The 19,131-nt window shown below is 37.7% G+C and overlaps 1 protein-coding gene across 2 annotated transcripts in view; it reads left to right on the top strand.

Moving 5' to 3' along the window:
• cdk18 (cyclin dependent kinase 18) overlaps positions 1-19,131 on the top strand; it is a 63,730-nt gene that overhangs the window by 13,026 nt on the left and 31,573 nt on the right. For both annotated transcript variants that reach the window (XM_065259189.1, XM_065259188.1), the window contains one exon: positions 11,207-11,342. In XM_065259189.1, the coding sequence (XP_065115261.1) occupies positions 11,225-11,342 (118 nt within the window). In that variant the 5' untranslated portion in view covers positions 11,207-11,224. The remainder of the gene's footprint in view (positions 1-11,206; positions 11,343-19,131) is intronic.

Below are 19,131 nucleotides of genomic sequence, written 5' to 3'. Positions count from 1 at the left end.
CGTGAATGCCGCAAAAATGTGCTATTCCTGTCTTCGTGTAAGTTGAAAATATTTAACTCTACACTCTTAAAATTCACATGTCATAAAGGTAAATCCCGTGAGTAATCTAGATCGAGGAACGTGATGCTTCGAGTTTGGTGTGTGCGCAGCATAAAATATACTAGTCAACATTTGAAGTGGATCAAACCTCTAATAAAACCAATTCCCTTTTGGGAACTCTTGTTAGCTTGTTAGTGTAAATAAGGGACAATTCAACGCTCAATATGTCCGCTGTGGTGCCGGAGGTCTGCCTTCTAGTTAAAAGAACCAATCATCAATCAATAAAGACTGATGATTCTCTGGAGGCGGAGCTCAATCTGTGCGCATTGCCAGTAGGGCTTGGCAAAAAAAAAAAAAAAAAATTCGATTAATCTTTTTTTATGTGGTCGATTAAAAAACGATTCTTAAAGGTCAAATTTTTTTGTTTTTTTTATGAAATAACCTGATACTGTTTGATCAAGGAATGCGACTGTTTTGACTTTTTCAGCATACATTTTTCATCTAGCATTAACATTGTATTGTATTTAACATAATTGTATGCATTTGAAAATTAGAGATGGGTTTAAGTGTACCTAAAATAAAAAAGAGTGTAATATACAGGATGGTGGCTCTTTTTATTTTATTTTTATTAATTACCCACTTGTAAACTTATGTTCACTGTTTTTTTTATAAATAAAGTATTTGTATTAAATCTATATTCATTAAGTTGAATCAAGAATCGGGAATAAAAATAGGTCAGAGAATCGGAATCGAATCCAATAGCTTATGAATTGAAATCGAATTACAGAACATCTGAATCGATACCCAGCCCTAATTGCCAGTAGCTAAAACCACCTTGGATAACGTTTTTTTTTTTAGCGCAATCTGAGCTTAAGAAACAAAATGTATTGTACAATTGATGTCAGGTTTAATTGTTGGTCAAGAATATGTTATTTTAGAGATATCTGTCTTTCCCCATTCAAGTAGATAGGACTTCAGTCTTGCATGATTAAAATAACTGAACGGAGGCAGGAAAAATCCAAAGTGCTCAGAAATTGCTGAAGAAATTAGTTTAGAAAAAATTTGTTAGGTGCTCTTTGGTATGGGGTATGCAAAACGTGAAAATTTGTTATTTTGACATGGCTATAACTGAATGGAGGCTTTGCAAACGTGGGCTTCTAGTGGCATGACGTGCCTAAAGAGACTTAGTTTTAAAATGATTTGTTTCAAAAGTACAAAGCAGTGCTTATACTGGGAAAACCATCCACTATTTCTCAAAGTGCAGTACTGTAATATAGAAAATTACACTTTTCACATTTCCTTAATATGACTTCTAAAGCTTTTTTGTGTACATGTGTAGAAAAGTTTCACTAGCAAATCAAATCACAATCTTCAGGAATTGCAGTATTGGCTTCTCTGCATGGTGTCTCTATTGGACCAAAACTAGCGTTTGATCATCTGCAGTATTGAATGAACTCCACCCACAGATGTCTAAGTATCAATTAAAGCGTAGGTGAAATGATTTTCCCTTCTGTATACCAGAGCTCAGCCTTCACAACGCTCACCGCTGCCCTGCTGAAGGACTTTGCAGCGTTCGCTGAAGGCAAATGTCATTTCATTTCTCCCATTGTTCAATAAATGGACTGGGTGGATGGATGGATATCAGTGCAGTAATGTCAGCAGCACAGTAATTGCAGAACCAAAGCCAGATGGAATATTGAAAAACTATTCGCTTTCATGTTTCAAACAATGTCCGCGGGGCATTCGCTTGCCCAACAAGTCAAGAGATGCTATGCTGGTTTCATACAGGCAATAAAACGAAATCTACATCATTAAGAGCACATACTAATAAAATTATCAAATCTCTTTATACTTCGAAAAGCAGACGCATAATGACAACCTTGCGGTTGCGTTATTCTTTAGGGAAGCAACAATATTGTTAACGTCACATAGGGGTAAACCGGACATCAAACGCAACCCAACTGTCAAAAAACTCCTTTATGTTTTCGCTTTAGTTTAGACGAATGCAGAATGGATCTGACACACTACCGTAGAGAAACAGCTTGAGACATCACTGTTTCACCATCAAGGTCTTCCTACTGCCAAATGATGGGCTTTCCTACAGTATTCGGAGCCCGGGGCCGAGTAGAGCTGGCACGAGAAATGGAGCAGATGCCATTTGATGATGGCAAGCCAGGGATGGGGCGGCCAAACTCTGTCAGAGAGATCAGAAACTTCTCATTATTTTCTCACATCTTTCATGTGGGAAGTCGTGTTCCCAATCAAAAAGCGCCATACCCCGCAGAGCGTCCAGTCCATGAAGCTTGCAGAAAAACAAAATTAGTCAGGCCACAGCTTTGTTTTCGTGCGTATGGCTTCTTCTGGTTGTGCTTTTCGCTCTGCGTGCGAGGTCGTTCTCACCCCTGAATGAGACCTGCATGAATACTGACTCTTTGGCTGGCCACACAATGTGCCAGTGTGCTCCCTGCCCCGTGCCGAGCCGGATCTGCGGTCTGTAAAGAATACAAATGGGGCGCATCCTTATTTGGAACGCATACCTCGCCATGAGCAATTAAGCTGTTTGGGGACAATATAGAGATAATTAGAGAGATACGATCAATAAAAATACTATAAATGTTGATAAACTTTTCTCTGTGCTCTTTTAGAAAGTGAAACATTTTGTGGGGTTTGCTAAGGCAAGCATCATTAAATTTACATTCATGCAAATGCTTTTATCCAAAGCCATTAACAGTGTCTAGCCAACAGTTTAAGCGCATGTCCTGCGTGATTTTCTCCATCTCATCAAAGAAGGACACATTAATCAAATTTTACATTCAAGCATGTTTTTGTTTTTTGTAGTTAATATTCCTGTGTAAGTTCATCTCTGCTATATGGAGGATGTTTTTAAACATCTCTTTGACTGAATTATTAATTGGTTTAAATTTAGTTTGGGAACGTATAGCTAAAGATGCAAATGGAGTAAACATGAAATGATGTCAAAAAGCACGAATGTTATGGCTTTTATTGAAAATTACAGACATCAAAAATTATAAATCTTAACGTTTAATACCCCATATACGCCTTGTTGTCTGATTTACAAGAACAACACAGAGACTGAGATGTGATCGAAATAGCTCCCTTATGTAGTGCACTACTTTGTACAGTAGTTGTTTTTGAAATCATAGAGGACGCTATTGAGTGCTCTCATTCAATCCCATAATGCATCACAACATCGACTCTACAACCGGTATACACTCAACAGCTAGCCGCTACCCATATACTAAGGAGCTTGCCAAATTAAGCCCTAGGTCTCGACACCGGATCACATTACGTTTTTTTTGAAGACAATTTTTATAAGAACAAATAAAGAAATTACAAAGATTTATACAAAAGAACAAAGTTGCACATTATGTAAGGTCTAAAATTGGCATTAGGTACAGAAATCGAATCAAATCAATAACCGCACTGTCTTTAGTGTATAAATTAAATATCATAATTTTTTTGAGCTACAGAAGTGATTTTCTCTTTGTCTTGGGTTGTTTGATTAACATTAATGACAGAGATTTAAGTAGGTTAATTTAGGTTACTGTCTCTTTAAGATAAGCACAGGCTGGTTTCTGCCTCTAATCTATACACTTAAACACATAAACAAATATTTTTATTAGGAAAAGAATACTTTGAGATCATTTTGTTTGTATATGTCCTGTCAATAACAGAAAGATTTTAGGTTTGCTTGCTTTTTGAAACGCGTCTCTACGTGTGTCCACTTTTGAGTGCACTTAAACGCCCACGCACACACAGACGGAGGGCGATTTTTCCAAAAGTTGCCTAAGGGAAGGAAATGCAGCATAAACAGTCCACATAAAGTGAAAATTATGTTGCTTTTCATTGCTCTAAAAGGTGAATTTTAATCAACTACAGTATGTGACACATAAGTGCAACTCTATCTAAAGTTTTCACATCAAGAGTTGTGATCTTTGAAGGGCATAGGGATGATCACGTCTGATTGGAGTTGGATCGGACACATTCAACCACATAATATGCACCAGTGCATACAGAAAGCTGCTCACTTTAGCACCTTTCTGTGGTTAAATTTTTCAAATCACTTGGGTGTTAACATTTGCAAGCCTTTGAAAGACATTTAAATGATAATATTTCCCTATTTAAGTTTGCATAGTAATCTGCAAGCGTAGGTCGTGATTCGTACGGATCGTGGATCAACTGCGATCCGTCACACCCCTAGTGTTGTCATGGTAGAGAAGACCGACATTATCATAATTTCTGCCGCAAAGGTATTCAGGCCAATCACAACGTACAGATTAGCTGGTCAATCCGGGACACAGAGCTTTTCAAAACCATCCGGTATGTGGAAAATAATGTGTTTTTTTAACTATAAACCACGCAAATACACTGTATTATACCAAATACACAAAATAACGTTCTTTTTTGGCAATGAAATATGTGCACTTTAAGAAAACCTGGTACTGAATACTTTAATATTTTTTAGTGCCAACACTACCCACAGCACTTCCGGATCACTGGGTGTTCAAATTCACTTGCTCGTTTTAATTTACACTTTTAAGTTGACTATATTAGTGGGGAATTGTACATGAAAGTAAAGGGGTTTTGGACACGGCCTTGGAAGTTTAGATCAATAAGAAACTTCTTAGCATCCACAATACACCTGAGCATCTGTATCCCCTCTGGCAACCATTCAAAACACCCTGGCAACCATTTAGCAATGCCTAGCAACCGCATATCAATATGCTAAAACCACTCAGATCAAAGCCCTAGTATTGTGTCAGAGACTGTTGCACGGGATAGCACAAGTACTATTTTGATTAACGTAAAAATCTAGTTTAGCTGTTCCTCGTTGGTTAGTTTTTGAAGCAAATACCAAGTACACAAATAGGTTAAACAGTCTCCAATGCCTTTGTACATCTTACCAATGTTAATGTGATCTTTGATCTTGGCGTCTGCTGTGAGGTGGAGAGAGGAAGCCAAGGACAGCGGGGGCTTTTTGGTGGGTGTTGTTCCACAGCTGTGCCTTTCTGGTCTCATTCAGAGGTCGATGTGTATCAGACAGTGTGTTTGTGCGAACAGTGAAGGGCTAAATTTAGACTAATGCTATCTATCGACTCGTTTTTCGAGGAATATAAGCCATGACAGAGGAAATTTATTGAGTATTGAGTAAATAGAAGAGCGGACAAAAAGAGAAATGTGATTAAAAAGAAAAATAGAGCATGATTGGTAATGAATGTGTCATTTACTGCTTGAATGAATCGTAATGAGAGGTCTGGCATTATAGTTAACATTATGATGGATTTCTGTTAACTAATAGTTTAACCAACAAAATCATACCAGTAGGCCATTATTCACTCATCCCTGTTTCGTTCCAAACCGGAATTCTGGCACATTTTCCATAGAAAAATAAAAGAATAATAGTTTTTAATATTTTGGTAGTTTTTAATATATGGGTCCAAATGATGATAAGGATATTAAAGGATTACTCCACTTTTATAAAACAATCCTGATCATTTACTCCTCCCCATGTCTTCCAAAATGTTTGTTCAGTAGAGAAGAAATTAAGTTTTTTGAGAAAAACATTCCAGGATTTTTCATAATTTAATAGACATTTTGTGGACCTTTATGCTGCGTTTACACCAGGTGTCAAGCGCAAGCATTTTCAGTGTTAAGTCAATGTGAAGACACGTTGACGTGTGTCTGGAGGTCTCGAGGCGCGGATGAGGCGTTTGGCGCGGTAGTCGTGAATTGCGCGAATTAAGCATCTGCCGCGGTACGCGCGAATGGTGTTTTTTGTGCATTTTGCGTTTGACGCCCATGTTAAAAAATTTGGACTTTGGTGGATTTCCACGTCGTGTTAACCAATGAGGAGCCTGCTTGCTGCTGTGGCGGCAGCCCCGCCAGGAGTCACTCATTCAATATGAAGGAACGCTTGATATTGTCCGTGAGCTATACGACACAAGTTCTTATTTCTATGGAGAAATGAATATGTATTTTTAAACCACAACTTCTCATCTTGCACTAGCCGAGTGACACGACATTACAAATTACGTAATCACGACGAAAGGTCAAGCATGACGTATGCGAAACTATCGCTCCAGTGTTTACAATTGTGGAGAAAGAGGAGCATTCAGATGTTGTTGTATGTAAAAGATATTAAATAATGTATTTGTGTCAGTTCATTGTTTAAAATGGTTCACAAGTGTGCGTTTCACATATTTTTAATGCATGACCTTTTGACGTCATTATGTAATACGTAAGGTCGCGCTGGCACGTCACAAGACTAGTGCAAGACAAGAAACGTGTATGTTTTTTTTTTTGACAATCATTTCTCTAGATAAGACCCCTTTGCCTCGGTTGAAATCATTTAGAGCCCTTTGAAGCTTCATTTAAACTGTAAAATGTTAAGGTCCAATAAAGTTTATTAAATTGAGAAATGTTTCCCTAGAATGTTTTCCTTAACTCTTTCCCCGCCATTGACGAGATTTCTCGTCAATTAAGAGAAAACGCTTCCCCGCCAATGACGAGATATTCCGTCTTTCCGCAATACCGCTATTATCCACCAGGTGGCGCCCTTCCGCAACTTTTTAAAACCGGAAGTATTGCCCTATGCCAAGCTGCTGCATGTCCGTGTCTGTTTTAAAGATCGCTCTGAATGGGATCTCTATGAAAAGTCCGTCATAAAAATGGAATTATTTCTGCTTTTTGCTCAAAATATGGTGTTTTTGCAAAAACCTACCCATATTCAAAAGCTGATTGCAAAAGAACCACTAAAGGTAGGATGAAACGGTTTTTTTTGTTTGAAAGCAGAGGGTCTGTTCTTTCATTTGGTATATTGTATGTTTATATATTTAAAGAAGAACATTTTCTGGAAGGCATTAAACTTTGGTGAAAATCATGAAAAACGCTGGCGCTGGCTGGCAACTTTTTTTAAAAACGCTGGCGGTGAAAGAGTTAAAGAGTAACTAAACCCCTGGTCAGAGCGTGACTCCACCCACTGTTAATATTTGAAAAATGCAAGAAAAGAGGGCAGACCCCAATGGAGATAGAGGGGACGAACTGAGCTCATACCAAGTGTGTGGTGAGATCGTAACAAGTGCGTGGTGAGCTTCAACCTACTTACGTAGGATCGTACCGCTTACGTCACGCATTACGCAACATCCAACCTGAAGAGGGCAGCACTCAGACATTTTTACACCATATATTGTAGCATTGAACCACTTTATACCCAAATGTCAAAAAGTTACTCAAATCAATGAACAGCACTAATAAAGCCCCATTCTTACAGATCATTAACTAAAAAAAGTTGGTTTAGGGTTTAGTTACTCTTTAAAAATCAACATCTTGGATGACATATTGGGTGAGTAAATTATAAGGAGTTTTTTTTATAAAAGTGGAGTAATCCTTTAAGTAAAGATCATGTGCCACGAAGATATTTGTAAATGTCCTATCGTCAATATATAAAACATTAATTTATCTGTAATGATTACGGTAGTAAGCGCACAGTTTTTATGAATGAAGTTGTAATGGCGGCATGCACGCCAAGTAGACATCGGCGAGTAGACAACGCTGGTTTGGAGGCTGTGATTTTCCTTATTTAAGGCAGTAATGAAGGGTTGTACCTGTGCTAGGATACATTTGTTGTAGCTGTGGCCAGGAGCTGGCCTATGTCACTGTTTTGAGGCTTTAAATAATTAAATCAAGGTGTTTTATATTCATTTGTGAGGTACTTAAAAGTGTTAGCCCATTTTAACATAGCCGTTTTAAATGAGAATTTGTTCTCAACGTGCCTACCTGGTAAAATAAAGGTTAAATAAAAAAATAAAAAAATACACGTATGCACTTGCTACCAAAGGAGCCTATTTATGTGATGTTTTGCTATGGTTGGTTTGTGAACAAATAACTATAAGTAAGATGATTATGGGACTTAGAAGCTGGTGATTTTCTCAATATTTTGATTTCTTTGCACCCAGATTTCCAAATCCATACATCAATGGAAAGCTTATTAATTCAGCTTAACTTAATAAAAAAAAAACTATGTTCTGTTAAGTCAACAACACTGTTATTAAAGGTATTAAAGTGACCTTTGCCATTTTGTTCAGCAAAATGAAAATGCATCATGCACATACTCTTAAATTAGCTTTAACACGTGCATGCGTCTCGGCTGATCTCAGATCCGCAGAATCCAGCCCACTCCAGGAACACACGTTCCACCAGGCTCCATATGCCACCAGCCGCCCAGCCAAACAAAAACCCTTATTAATAGATTCACTGTCAAAGACAAGTCACGTCCCCACTGAGCGTAGTGAGTACAGAGAGCGCCGAATGAGTCACACGAGTTTTCCACGGCTGCCACAGACCCAAGCGTCTGAAGCAGATAACACCACGCCGACGGAGAGCCGTCTCTATTCTGAGTCACCGCACTCACGCCGGAACCTTAGCAGATAGCAAATGCAAAAAAGCAGCGAGGCCTGTTTGATGGACGGGGCAGGTCAACTGAAACGAGAAGGCTGTAAATTAATTTTTGGACACAAGTGGGATGGCAGCACATTGGTTAAGTCAATGTAAAAACACAAACTCAGTTTCACAAGCAATGGTTTTCACCTTCTTGAAATATTTAAATACATAACGGATGGAAAAGCAGCCGACACGAGGAGTTTCGACAGAGATTATAAGGTCACCTCTCTGGATGATTCGGTTAACATCTGCTTATGACACCTTCACATCATTGACGGGTCCCTAGAGTCGTACGCTTTGATGAGATTTTGATGTGAATATGTGAGCAGAAAGAGCATCAATAAAATATTTCCACTGTGTATGAGATGCTCATGTCTTTTAAAATCATGTTAATACTTTGCCCTCACAATCTGTTTCTCTAGCATGGATATAACCAAAAAAGCATCTGTCTCCACTAAGCAGATTTTAAAAATAGCCATCTATTCTGACAAATTATTACTTTGATTAGACAACGTATTTCATTGTATCCAAGCATGCAATCATACTTTTAAAGATGTGTAACAGCCGTCTAAAGCAGCCAAGACATCTAGGCTAAAATTTGGGCTTTCTGAACATTTTACAAATGTCTAACCATAGGCCAAACATAAGTGAAATTAAATAAATCAATAAATGAAACTGAAATTGATTTTGCTTTCAGTACACGATGAAATATCAGACATCTCACAAGTTATTTTGACAAAAAAAAAAACAAGTTTATTTTGGCTAAAAGTGGATTACTCACAACCGGACTATATCGAGTCTATAGTTAGATTGTAAAATGACGGCTATTGCTTGCTGGGATTATAGCAGATGGTTTACAAGTGATGGGTTACAAGTGAGACTGGAAATTAAAATCAAGTGCATTGCATTATGGGATATAATGTGTGCTGTGTCTAGTGATGTATAGCAAGTCATCTGTAGAGAAAATGTGACCCTGCATGCAAAAAACCCAATCCAGACGGCATTTCAACGTTGATTCACCGTTGAATAAACGTCAAGGACAAGGTTGAATCAACGTTGAATTACCTTTTGATTTTGCAAAAATTTCACCCATGTTGAAAGTGAGATGTTGAAACAATGTTGCGATAACGTTAATATCGCAACATTGTTTCAACGTTTTATTTTCAACATGGGTGAATTAAAGTCTTTGCGTCAACGGCAAATTAACGTTGAAACATGCATTGATTTTGCAAATTGAATCAACATTGATATCGCATTTAGCATTAACCACTGTTATATCAATGTTGAACAAACAACTGACATTATTTCAACCAAATTTCAGCATTTTATTAACCTTTTGCAACCGTTTAGCATTAACTGTTATATCAACGTTGAAACAAGAACTGACATTATTTCAATCATATTTCAATGTTGAAGGTCGGTCATATGCCTGCGAAGCTAAAGTCATTTCTTGTGTTTTTTTTTTTTACATAAAATCATCCTAGATAATGCAAAGAACAATGTGTACAAAAAATATAATCTTGATATCTTTAATATTGACTAAGATCATGTCAAAGATTGAAATCAAACTTTTCTCATTAGATTATGGATTTCACAGACAGGGTCACAAATCTTCAAACTGTGCAAAAAAAAAGAAGTTCTATTTACAAAAAAATATCATTTCTGTCATCGTTTACTTATCCGTGTGTTTCCGATCCCTTACATTTGTCTTTGTTCTTTGAAACGCAAAAAGGAAATGTTGACAGCCTCAGTCACCATGTACTTTCATTGAATGATAAAAAGTCATGCTTCAAAGACAGAAAGACTAAAGTATTATCTTAAGAAAAAACATCACAGTGCAAAATATAAATGCAAAAAGAAAAAATGTAACTTTATTGGATTATTTTTGTTATATAGACTCATTTGGGGAGTGCATTGAGATGGTTATTTAATAGATCACTGACACTAATTGGAAATAAGAGTGTCGGCTCCGGTCTCCCACTTTGATTTCAAAAAAATTAGCAAAGCAGACAGAACAATCTCACACCCGGAGTTAAATGAACGGAGCGCTTAGCAACCAATCTGCCTGGAAATGTGAAAATGGAAAAGTAGCAAAGAGACCGAAAGAGTTTAATGTGCTAAAGTGAGATTGATCTGTAAAGACCACACTGCTGTTCATTACTTTAAAAAAATAAAGTTTAACATCCACATAACCTACTGTATCTGTTAAAGTGTAGTAAGGTTGTTTAGACTATAAAAAGGTGGAAAAGCCACTAAATGCCACCTCCGTAAAAAGAGAGATAAAAAAGCTTTTGAAAACACCCCAAAAAGCCATACCCAAACTAAAATAGAAACAGTTCATGAAGCCTTTGCACTAAAAGCATATGTTTGCTCTCGTTTGAGATTTAAAAGAGTTACTGCATCTTAACTTGGTAACCTAATTCTTAACTTAATTTAGTCGCCAGTAGGGATAGTACAGAGGCAATTCTCTGTGAAATGTTATAAGACGTCTGTCCACTTTAGTTCAATTTAATTGGATTTTGAAAGGCAGAGAACAATAAGAAGACTTCCAGCACAGTAACACACCAACAACATCGTAACAAGCTGTGTTTGCACTCCAACTTTCATGAAGAGAGCAAATGAAAGGCATCTTCTCATGTTTCAACAAGAAAAATAAATAAAAAATAAACAGCAGACAATTATTCAAACTCTTCTTGCATCCCCACAGGACTTCTGGTCCAGCGAGATGAACAAGATGAAGAACTTCAAGAGACGTTTTTCACTTTCTGTGCCACGAACGGAGACTATAGAGGAGAACGAGTTCACAGAGCAGATCAACCAACTCAACATCCGCTGCAATGACGGTACAGCTTTCATTTTAATATTCAACATCACTAATTCCAAGTACAGGGTATCCGGCCAAATTTGGAACCTACATAGGAACTGCTTGTCCTGCACTCATTTCATGAGAATACAAAAACACATTTGGGCATTTATAATAGACACACACAATAAAATGCATGTTCACATTTTGCATTTTTTTGCATTTACACAAGTTTATTATTTAAATGTAGACGTGCGACAAGCGCTCTCAAATAGAGATTGACGCAGTTGCAACACATATGCAAAGTGACATGCTCTTTTTCCAGGCTCGTTGGTGTCACGAGTTAAAAATATTTCAACCTGTCAGGGTAACAATGATGTAGTGGGCAGTGCTCCGACATGTGATGTAGACGATCCCCCTCTCTTCACCTTGTACTTTCCTGTCCTCTCTTTACGTACTACTAAATAAAAAGCCAAAATGGCCCAAAAAAATCAACCTGTCAGAATGTTGCATCCACACTGTAAGTCATGTGACAAGAACCAACCAGATTCACCCTTTACCCATCAACATTTTATCATGTAAACATTGCATCATTTCATATCAACTCAAGATGGAGGAAAAGCTGGAAAGGAGGAATACTTTGGAATGGCGTGGTGCCGTTTTTCCACAAGGTTTTAGACGCAAAATGTGAACAAGCCACAAATGGCCTTTGCCTGCACCTCTCTAATCTAACATATTGCTGAGTAAACAAGGATTTAAAATTCAAAATGAAAAAGTAAAGAGGCAGGATTTGATTTTATTGAATGGAAAATTATTAGATAGGCTTTACATACATGAGTGGGTAAAGAACAGGTTTGGAAAACAAGAGGGATCAGTGACATTAAATGGGGTGGCCAGGGGGGCTACTTAACAGGGTCCATAGTCCATGAAAGAAAATGATGTGCAAAAAGCATCAAACAAACATGAATGAATCTCATGACTGCTGATTACTTCTAATTACACACATAGATAAATATTCATATAGGTTACTGCACTGACTGCATGAATTACTGGCGTGTAAATATAATGTAAGGCTGAATTTTAAACTTTTCTATTTCTTACATCTGAGAAAGTCTGCCCTGCTTCTGTTTTCATATGAAATTTAAAGGGGACATTTCACAAGACTTTTTTTAAATATTTGGTGTCCCCAGCGTACGCATGTGAAGTTCTCGCTCTAAATATCATACAGATCATTTATTATAGCATGTTAAAATTGCCACCTTTTAGGTGTGTCCTTTAAAATTGCCGTTTTTTTGTGTCCTTTAAAATGCAAATGAGCTGATCTTTGCACTAAATGGCAGTGTAGTGGTTGGATAGTGCGAATTAGGTATTATTATAATTAGATCCCCTTCTGACATCACAAGGGGAGCCAAATTTCAATGGCCTATTTGCAGAGAAACTGCAAAACTAAGTTACTGGGTTGATCTTTTACACATTTTCTAGAATGATAGAAGCACTGGAAACTCAATTATAGCAATTAAACATGAAAAAAGTCAGATTTTCATGATATGTCCCCTTTAAAGGCAACTGAAGCAACCAAGAATCCGTGTTCAGTTTATGGAGCTAACATAGAACATTTTTAGGGGGGCTGAGAAGAATTCTGGGGGGCTGTAGTGCATGACTTTGGCAATCTGTCTAAGAGATAGAAAGAGCCATGAGAAGAGAAAAGTCCACAGAGCTGCTGGCCCTTTCGGCCTCTGTGGGATTCACGGAAGATGATGATGATGAAACAAGTTTCTGACCCTCCAGCATCTTCACAAATCGGACCAGACGTCTCAACTGAAATTGCAATCGTGGTTATCTTACATTATTCATGCAGAAGTAACCGAACAGTTCTGCTCTGCTGTCCTATCGCCTTCATGAGTCAATATCACATCAAGAGCGACAGCGAGATCATTTTAAGAATTTAAGAGTCTGGAAGATTTAAAAGGTTTTTCAACACTGGCAATCTTCCAATACAGAGAAAAATACACGGGTGAAAATCAATAATGCTGGTTATTGGATCTTCTGTATCTTGTACTAAATCTACAGAAAGAAGTTTAATAAACTTTAAATCCCAATCAACTTTGTGAAAAAATACAAGAACACAACATATGATTGTAACTGGAAATATATTCAATATTCTTCTACAGTGTTTTCTGAGTCCGTTTACGTTGTCTTGATCATGTTGTAATCTATTTCTAAAAATCACATAAAATGTGGTTGGTTGTTTTACATATGGTTCAGGTGCAAGGTGGACTGCAGTGCAGACATGAACACTGAATAAAGTCATACCGAAAAATTAGAACCTTCGGTCTGTAATAGGACAGGGATTGGGACCTAAGTGCATGCTGGGAATGAAACATTTGTTTGGGGAGCAGTCGGTCTCTTCAGCTGTCTGTTCGAGGCAGCTGTTTCCACAACGCCCAATTTTCAGCTGCTCTGATTGGCTGATAGGTCAGCACGGTGTTGCCTCTTTCTCACCCCCAGGAGAAGCGGCTGTGATGGAGACAGCTGGAGTTTGGAAAGAGAGATTTGTGGACAGGCGGTATGGAGACGCAAGGGTGATTTGATTATATTTACATCGTCATGCTTCCCTCCAGCTGCAAATGAATAAGCCAATCACATCAGTGTTAATCTTAATGAAAATACTGATGACGATGTTCGTTGATGAAGAGTTTTGTCAATCATAATAAAATGAGCTTAAAAAGGCATCATAGCGATAAATGTAAATATATAAATATTAAACCATCTGGATATTTCTTTAGTCCATAGGGATTCAACCAGTGAACTTGGTGTTGTTTGCACATACTAACAGCGGAGCTACAGGAACATACTGTTGACTAATAGATGAAGAGAATATAAATAATGTAAGATATTAATAATGCATTAACAATAAACAAACATACTGTAACATCGGCACAGACAATAAGCCAAACATACCAAGTTAGTCATGGTGTTTAACTCGTACTGTAAATACACTGTTATGCAACAATGCAGTTTTTATTAATTTACCATTAAACGTATAAAAATGGTCATGAAATACAAAACTAAACATTTTCTGTCATGTTAACAGAGGTAACAATGTTAGCATCCAATAATTTTAACAGCGCACTAAATCTACAGCACAGTGTACTATAGCACATCAATGATCCTATCCAACAACACGTGTGTTGTGGGGTGTATGTTCATGTTACTGACACTTCACGCTGTAAGATCACATACAGGTAGTTGTTGAGAGAGGCGTTCATGGGTCGCAAGTGTTTGTTTTTATGATGTAAGATTGTAAGTACATTGCATGGCTATGCTGTCAGGTCTTGTCGAGGCAAGTATACGGTACCTGAGGACTTTTCTATCTCTTCAAATACAGTATTGTCATATTTCAACTATAACAGTTTCCTTGCCTTTTGTTTTATTTAAATATTATTTATATCTAGTTAAATTTGTAGTTTTTTGTCATTTTGCTGTTGCCTGGAACACATTACTCACCCACCCACTCCCTGCCCTTCTTATTATTCACGGCCATTTAAGTTGCATTTAAGGGGCTTTCATGACCTTACAAAACAGGAACATACAAAGCTAGCTTTTATTACTTAATATTTAAAAAATGTTTGTCACAAATGAACCATCATAAACAATTGTATTGGCATAAACTAACATTAACAAACATTAAAAACTACACTCCCCTAAAGGATTATTAGGAACACCATACTAATACTGTGTTTGAATACCTTTCGCCTTCAGAACTGCATTAATTCTACGTGGCATTGATTCAACAAGGTGCTGAAAGCATTCTTTAGAAATGTTGGCCCATATTGATAGGATAGCATCTAGCAGTTGATGGAGATTTGAGGGATGCACATCCATTCCACCACATCCTAAAGATGCTCTATTGGGTTGAGATCTGGTGACTGTGGGGGCCATTTTAGTACAGTGAACTCATTGTCATGTTCAAGAAACCGAGCTTTGTGACATGGTGCATTATCCTGGAAGTAGCCATCAGAGGATGGGTACATGGTGGTCATAAAGGGATGGACATGGTCAAAACAATGCTCAGGTAGGCTGTGGCATTTAAACGATACCCAATTGGCACTAAGGGGCCTAAAGTGTGCCAAGAAAAATCCCCCACACCATTACACCACCACCAGCAGCCTGCACAGTGGTAACAAGGCATGATGGATCCATGTTCTCATTCTGTTTACGCCAAATTCTGACTCTACCATCTGAATGTCTCAACAGAAATCGAGACTCATCAGACCAGGCAACATTTTTCCAGTCTTCAACTGTCCAATTTTGGTGAGCTCGTGCAAATTGTAGCCTCTTTTTCCTATTTGTAGTGGAGATTAGTGGTACCCAGTGGGGTCTTCTGCTGTTGTAGCCCATCCACCTCAAGGTTGTGCGTGTTGTGGCTTCACAAATGCTTTGCTGCATACCTCGGTTGTAACGAGTGGTTATTTCAGTCAAAGTTGCTCTTCTATCAGCTTGAATCAGTCGGCCCATTCTCCTCTGACCTCTAGCACCAACAAGGCATTTTCGCCCACAGCATTGCCGCATACTGGATGTTTTTCCCTTTTCACACCATTCTTTGTAAACCTTAGAAATGGTTGCGCGTGAAAATCCCAGTAACTGAGCAGATTGTGAAATACTCAAACCATGCCACGCTCAAAATAGCTTAAATCACTTTTCTTTCCCATTCTGACATTCAGTTTGGAGTTCAGGAGATTGTCTTGACCAGGGCCACACCTCTAAATGCATTGAAGCAACTGCCATGTGATTGGTTGGTTAGATAATTGCATTAATGAGAAATTAAACAGCTGTTCCTAATAATCCTTTAGGTGAGTGTACATTGCTCACTGTTTCTTAATGCATTTACTAATGTTAACAATGTTTTCAAATGTTATCCAAAAAACTACATTATAATTAAAACCTGTAGTTAGGTCAGGGAGGAAAGCAAAGCATGAAAAATAAAAGATTTCATTCTAATTTGCTTGTCTGTAAGCCTTAGATTATTAAAACTCAATTAGCGCAAGGTTAATATGGCACCTAAATGAAGGAACCGATCCGATTCACGTTAGGGAGTCAAGTCTCATATTTCTTCCCTGCCAGTACGTCTCCCCCCATTATCTCATTAAATCTGTGATGTATCGTTGATCGCAATGCGAGTAATTCTCCATGGAGAGACGCCCATGATGGAGTCATCATGCAAATGTTGAAGTCTTTTGGCTAACAAGTGTTTCTTGATTACCAGAAAGATGTAAGCTATATTTAACGATAATGCTTTGGAAATGGCTTTTCGACAGATTCCTTGGAGGGTCTGGCATAATTACAGAACCAGAAACACACACACACAAGTCATGATCTCACTAAATAGTTTATACTGCAAAGGGTAAACGGACTGTACAGCGTTTTAAGAGTTTGAAGATAGCCTCCTTTAGAGTCAGTCTCAGAAACGCTTAAAAGCTGTCATGTGGCCGCTGGCAAGGCGTGAATGACAAGTGTCCCTATTTCTAATGAAAAACCCAAAGGGCTGCAAATAATCCAGAAGAATAACACGAACACCAGAAGCAGGTGCACGGCTTGAATTCACATGAAATAGCTTCTGTTCAACATCGGAACAAAAAACAAACCAAATAGCACGAAAGGGCCATTTACGTCATGGACGATAACTATAACAATATAAAAACTTTTAATTGTAGAGTTTACAGCACAACTATAACAACAGCAATACAAAGGAACAATATTCTTGGGATTACTTTCAAAGCCATTTCTTTCCAGCTGATGAACAAGTAAACATTGACAGCCAATCGAAATCTATTTCAATTTAAAGGGTGCATTTAAAATGTGAAACTGGAGCTGTTGACTGTTGGCATATAATGAGTTTGGTTCAGAAACGCAATAAATCCATTTTGACTAATTTGGTTAAAAATGTGTTTTCTATACTGAGAAACTTTCACATAGCATCTTTAGGTTATAAATGAAATAAATCCCAAGTTTTTTATGCTATAAATCTATTGAATCAATATATAAATGTGCATTCATCTCTGCCATGTTATATTCATTTAGTTGACTAGTGGTATACACTGATAAAAAAATCAACATTAATGGCACTAATCAAAACACTTACTTTGTCATATTAATAACACTGTCATTGCTGCTGTCATTCTTGGGAAGTCATCGCTGAACTTTTTTGACCAATCGATCATCTGTTTTGGTCCTGCTTGATTTTCGTTGGCTTTCGTTTGGCATAAGATCCCCTGGAGTTAATGTGTTAGCATGACAGAAGCTTGATGCTGTCGGGAGAACAAGCAACAGCCGGCATTTTTCCGTCTCCCGAGTGCCTCTCGCGTAAATTATTTGATTTTGATGGCTTACGTTTTTCCCTGCCACAGAAAACCATCACAGGTTTATCAATGCCATCAAAAGCTTTTTGTTTTTGTTTGTTGATCGAGAAGTACAAAGTAGATGAGGAAAACTATGATTCTGTGTGTATTCAACGCGCCGCCATTGTTTTTTACAATGCGTTGAATGATGTGCTGTGATTGGTTGAGCGGATTTATTGCATTCTGCAGAAAAGGAAGTGTGTCATTTTGGGAAAAAATGGAGAAAAGTTGACAGAATAACATGGCGGATATTGGATTTTGCCTAAAATTAAGAATTTACTTTTTAATACTGATCAGATACAATACTGATTTTGATTTTTTGATTTTTAACTCTTTCACCGCCAGCGGTTTTTTAAAAAGTTGCCAGCCAGCGCCAGCGTTTTTCATAATTTTCACCAAAGTTTAATGCCTTCCAGAAAATGTTCTTCTTTAAATATATAAACATACAATATACCAAATGAAAGAACAGACCCTCTGCTTTCAAACAAACAAAAAAAAAAAAAACGTTTCATCCTAACTTCAGTGGTTCTTTTGTAATCAGCTTTTGAAACACCACATTTTGAGCAAAAAGCAGAGATAATTCCATTTTTGTGACGGACTTTTCATAGAGATCCCATTCAGAGCGATCTTTAAAACAGACATGGACATGCAGCCGCTTGCCATAGGGCAATACTTCCGGGTTTAAAAAGTTGCGGAAGGGCGGTATTGCGGAAAGGCGGAAAATCTCGTCGTTGGCGGTGAAAGAGTTAAATGGCATTTAACGCGTTTTGTAACCAAACTCTTCATATTCACCTTCTTTTAATTAGTTTTTTAGGATATACAGATCAAAATTTGTGTTTTGACTTTGGCAAAAATGACCCGTTTTAAGTATTCTGCAAAAAATTCTCCTTTTGCATTCAATGATGAAAAATCCTATAGATTTGGAGGGCGATGTTGAATTTAATATGAAGATATTTCTATATAATAATTTTCCTTTAATCATCATCTTGCTGCCTATCAAGATCATACTGATATCATAATATCAATTTCCATTCTTACAGCAGCAGGTAGTGTTACAGCACCGGCAAATGAACATCCCCACGGGAGTCAACGTACCTTTAATAAAGTTCTCTGTAAAACCCATCAACGGTTAAAGTCTCAGGAGAGATCTGAGCTGTTAGAAGATCACAGAGGTTCATTACAGACGTGATAAGTGTGCGTTTAGATGTGCAGACTCTGCTGAAATCCAATGTGGACAGGGCAGAGAGCCGTCTGGGCCCCGGGGCATCGAGAAATAGGACACACAAATACTCAGGCATTAAGGAAACCTCTCTAGCAGGGCACACAAATAATATCAGACGAGAAAGGTTATATTGAAGGTCATTTCAGCACAAAACACAGACAACTCAACCCCACTCCACACAACAAGTTGCATCAAGACATTTCTGTATC

The sequence above is a fragment of the Paramisgurnus dabryanus genome, chromosome 14 (genome assembly GCF_030506205.2).
Source record: "Paramisgurnus dabryanus chromosome 14, PD_genome_1.1, whole genome shotgun sequence".
In the NCBI taxonomy this organism is placed as follows: Eukaryota; Metazoa; Chordata; class Actinopteri; order Cypriniformes; family Cobitidae; genus Paramisgurnus; species Paramisgurnus dabryanus.
Note: the sequence above shows the minus strand (reverse complement) of the source record. Positions and strands in the feature narration are given on the sequence as shown.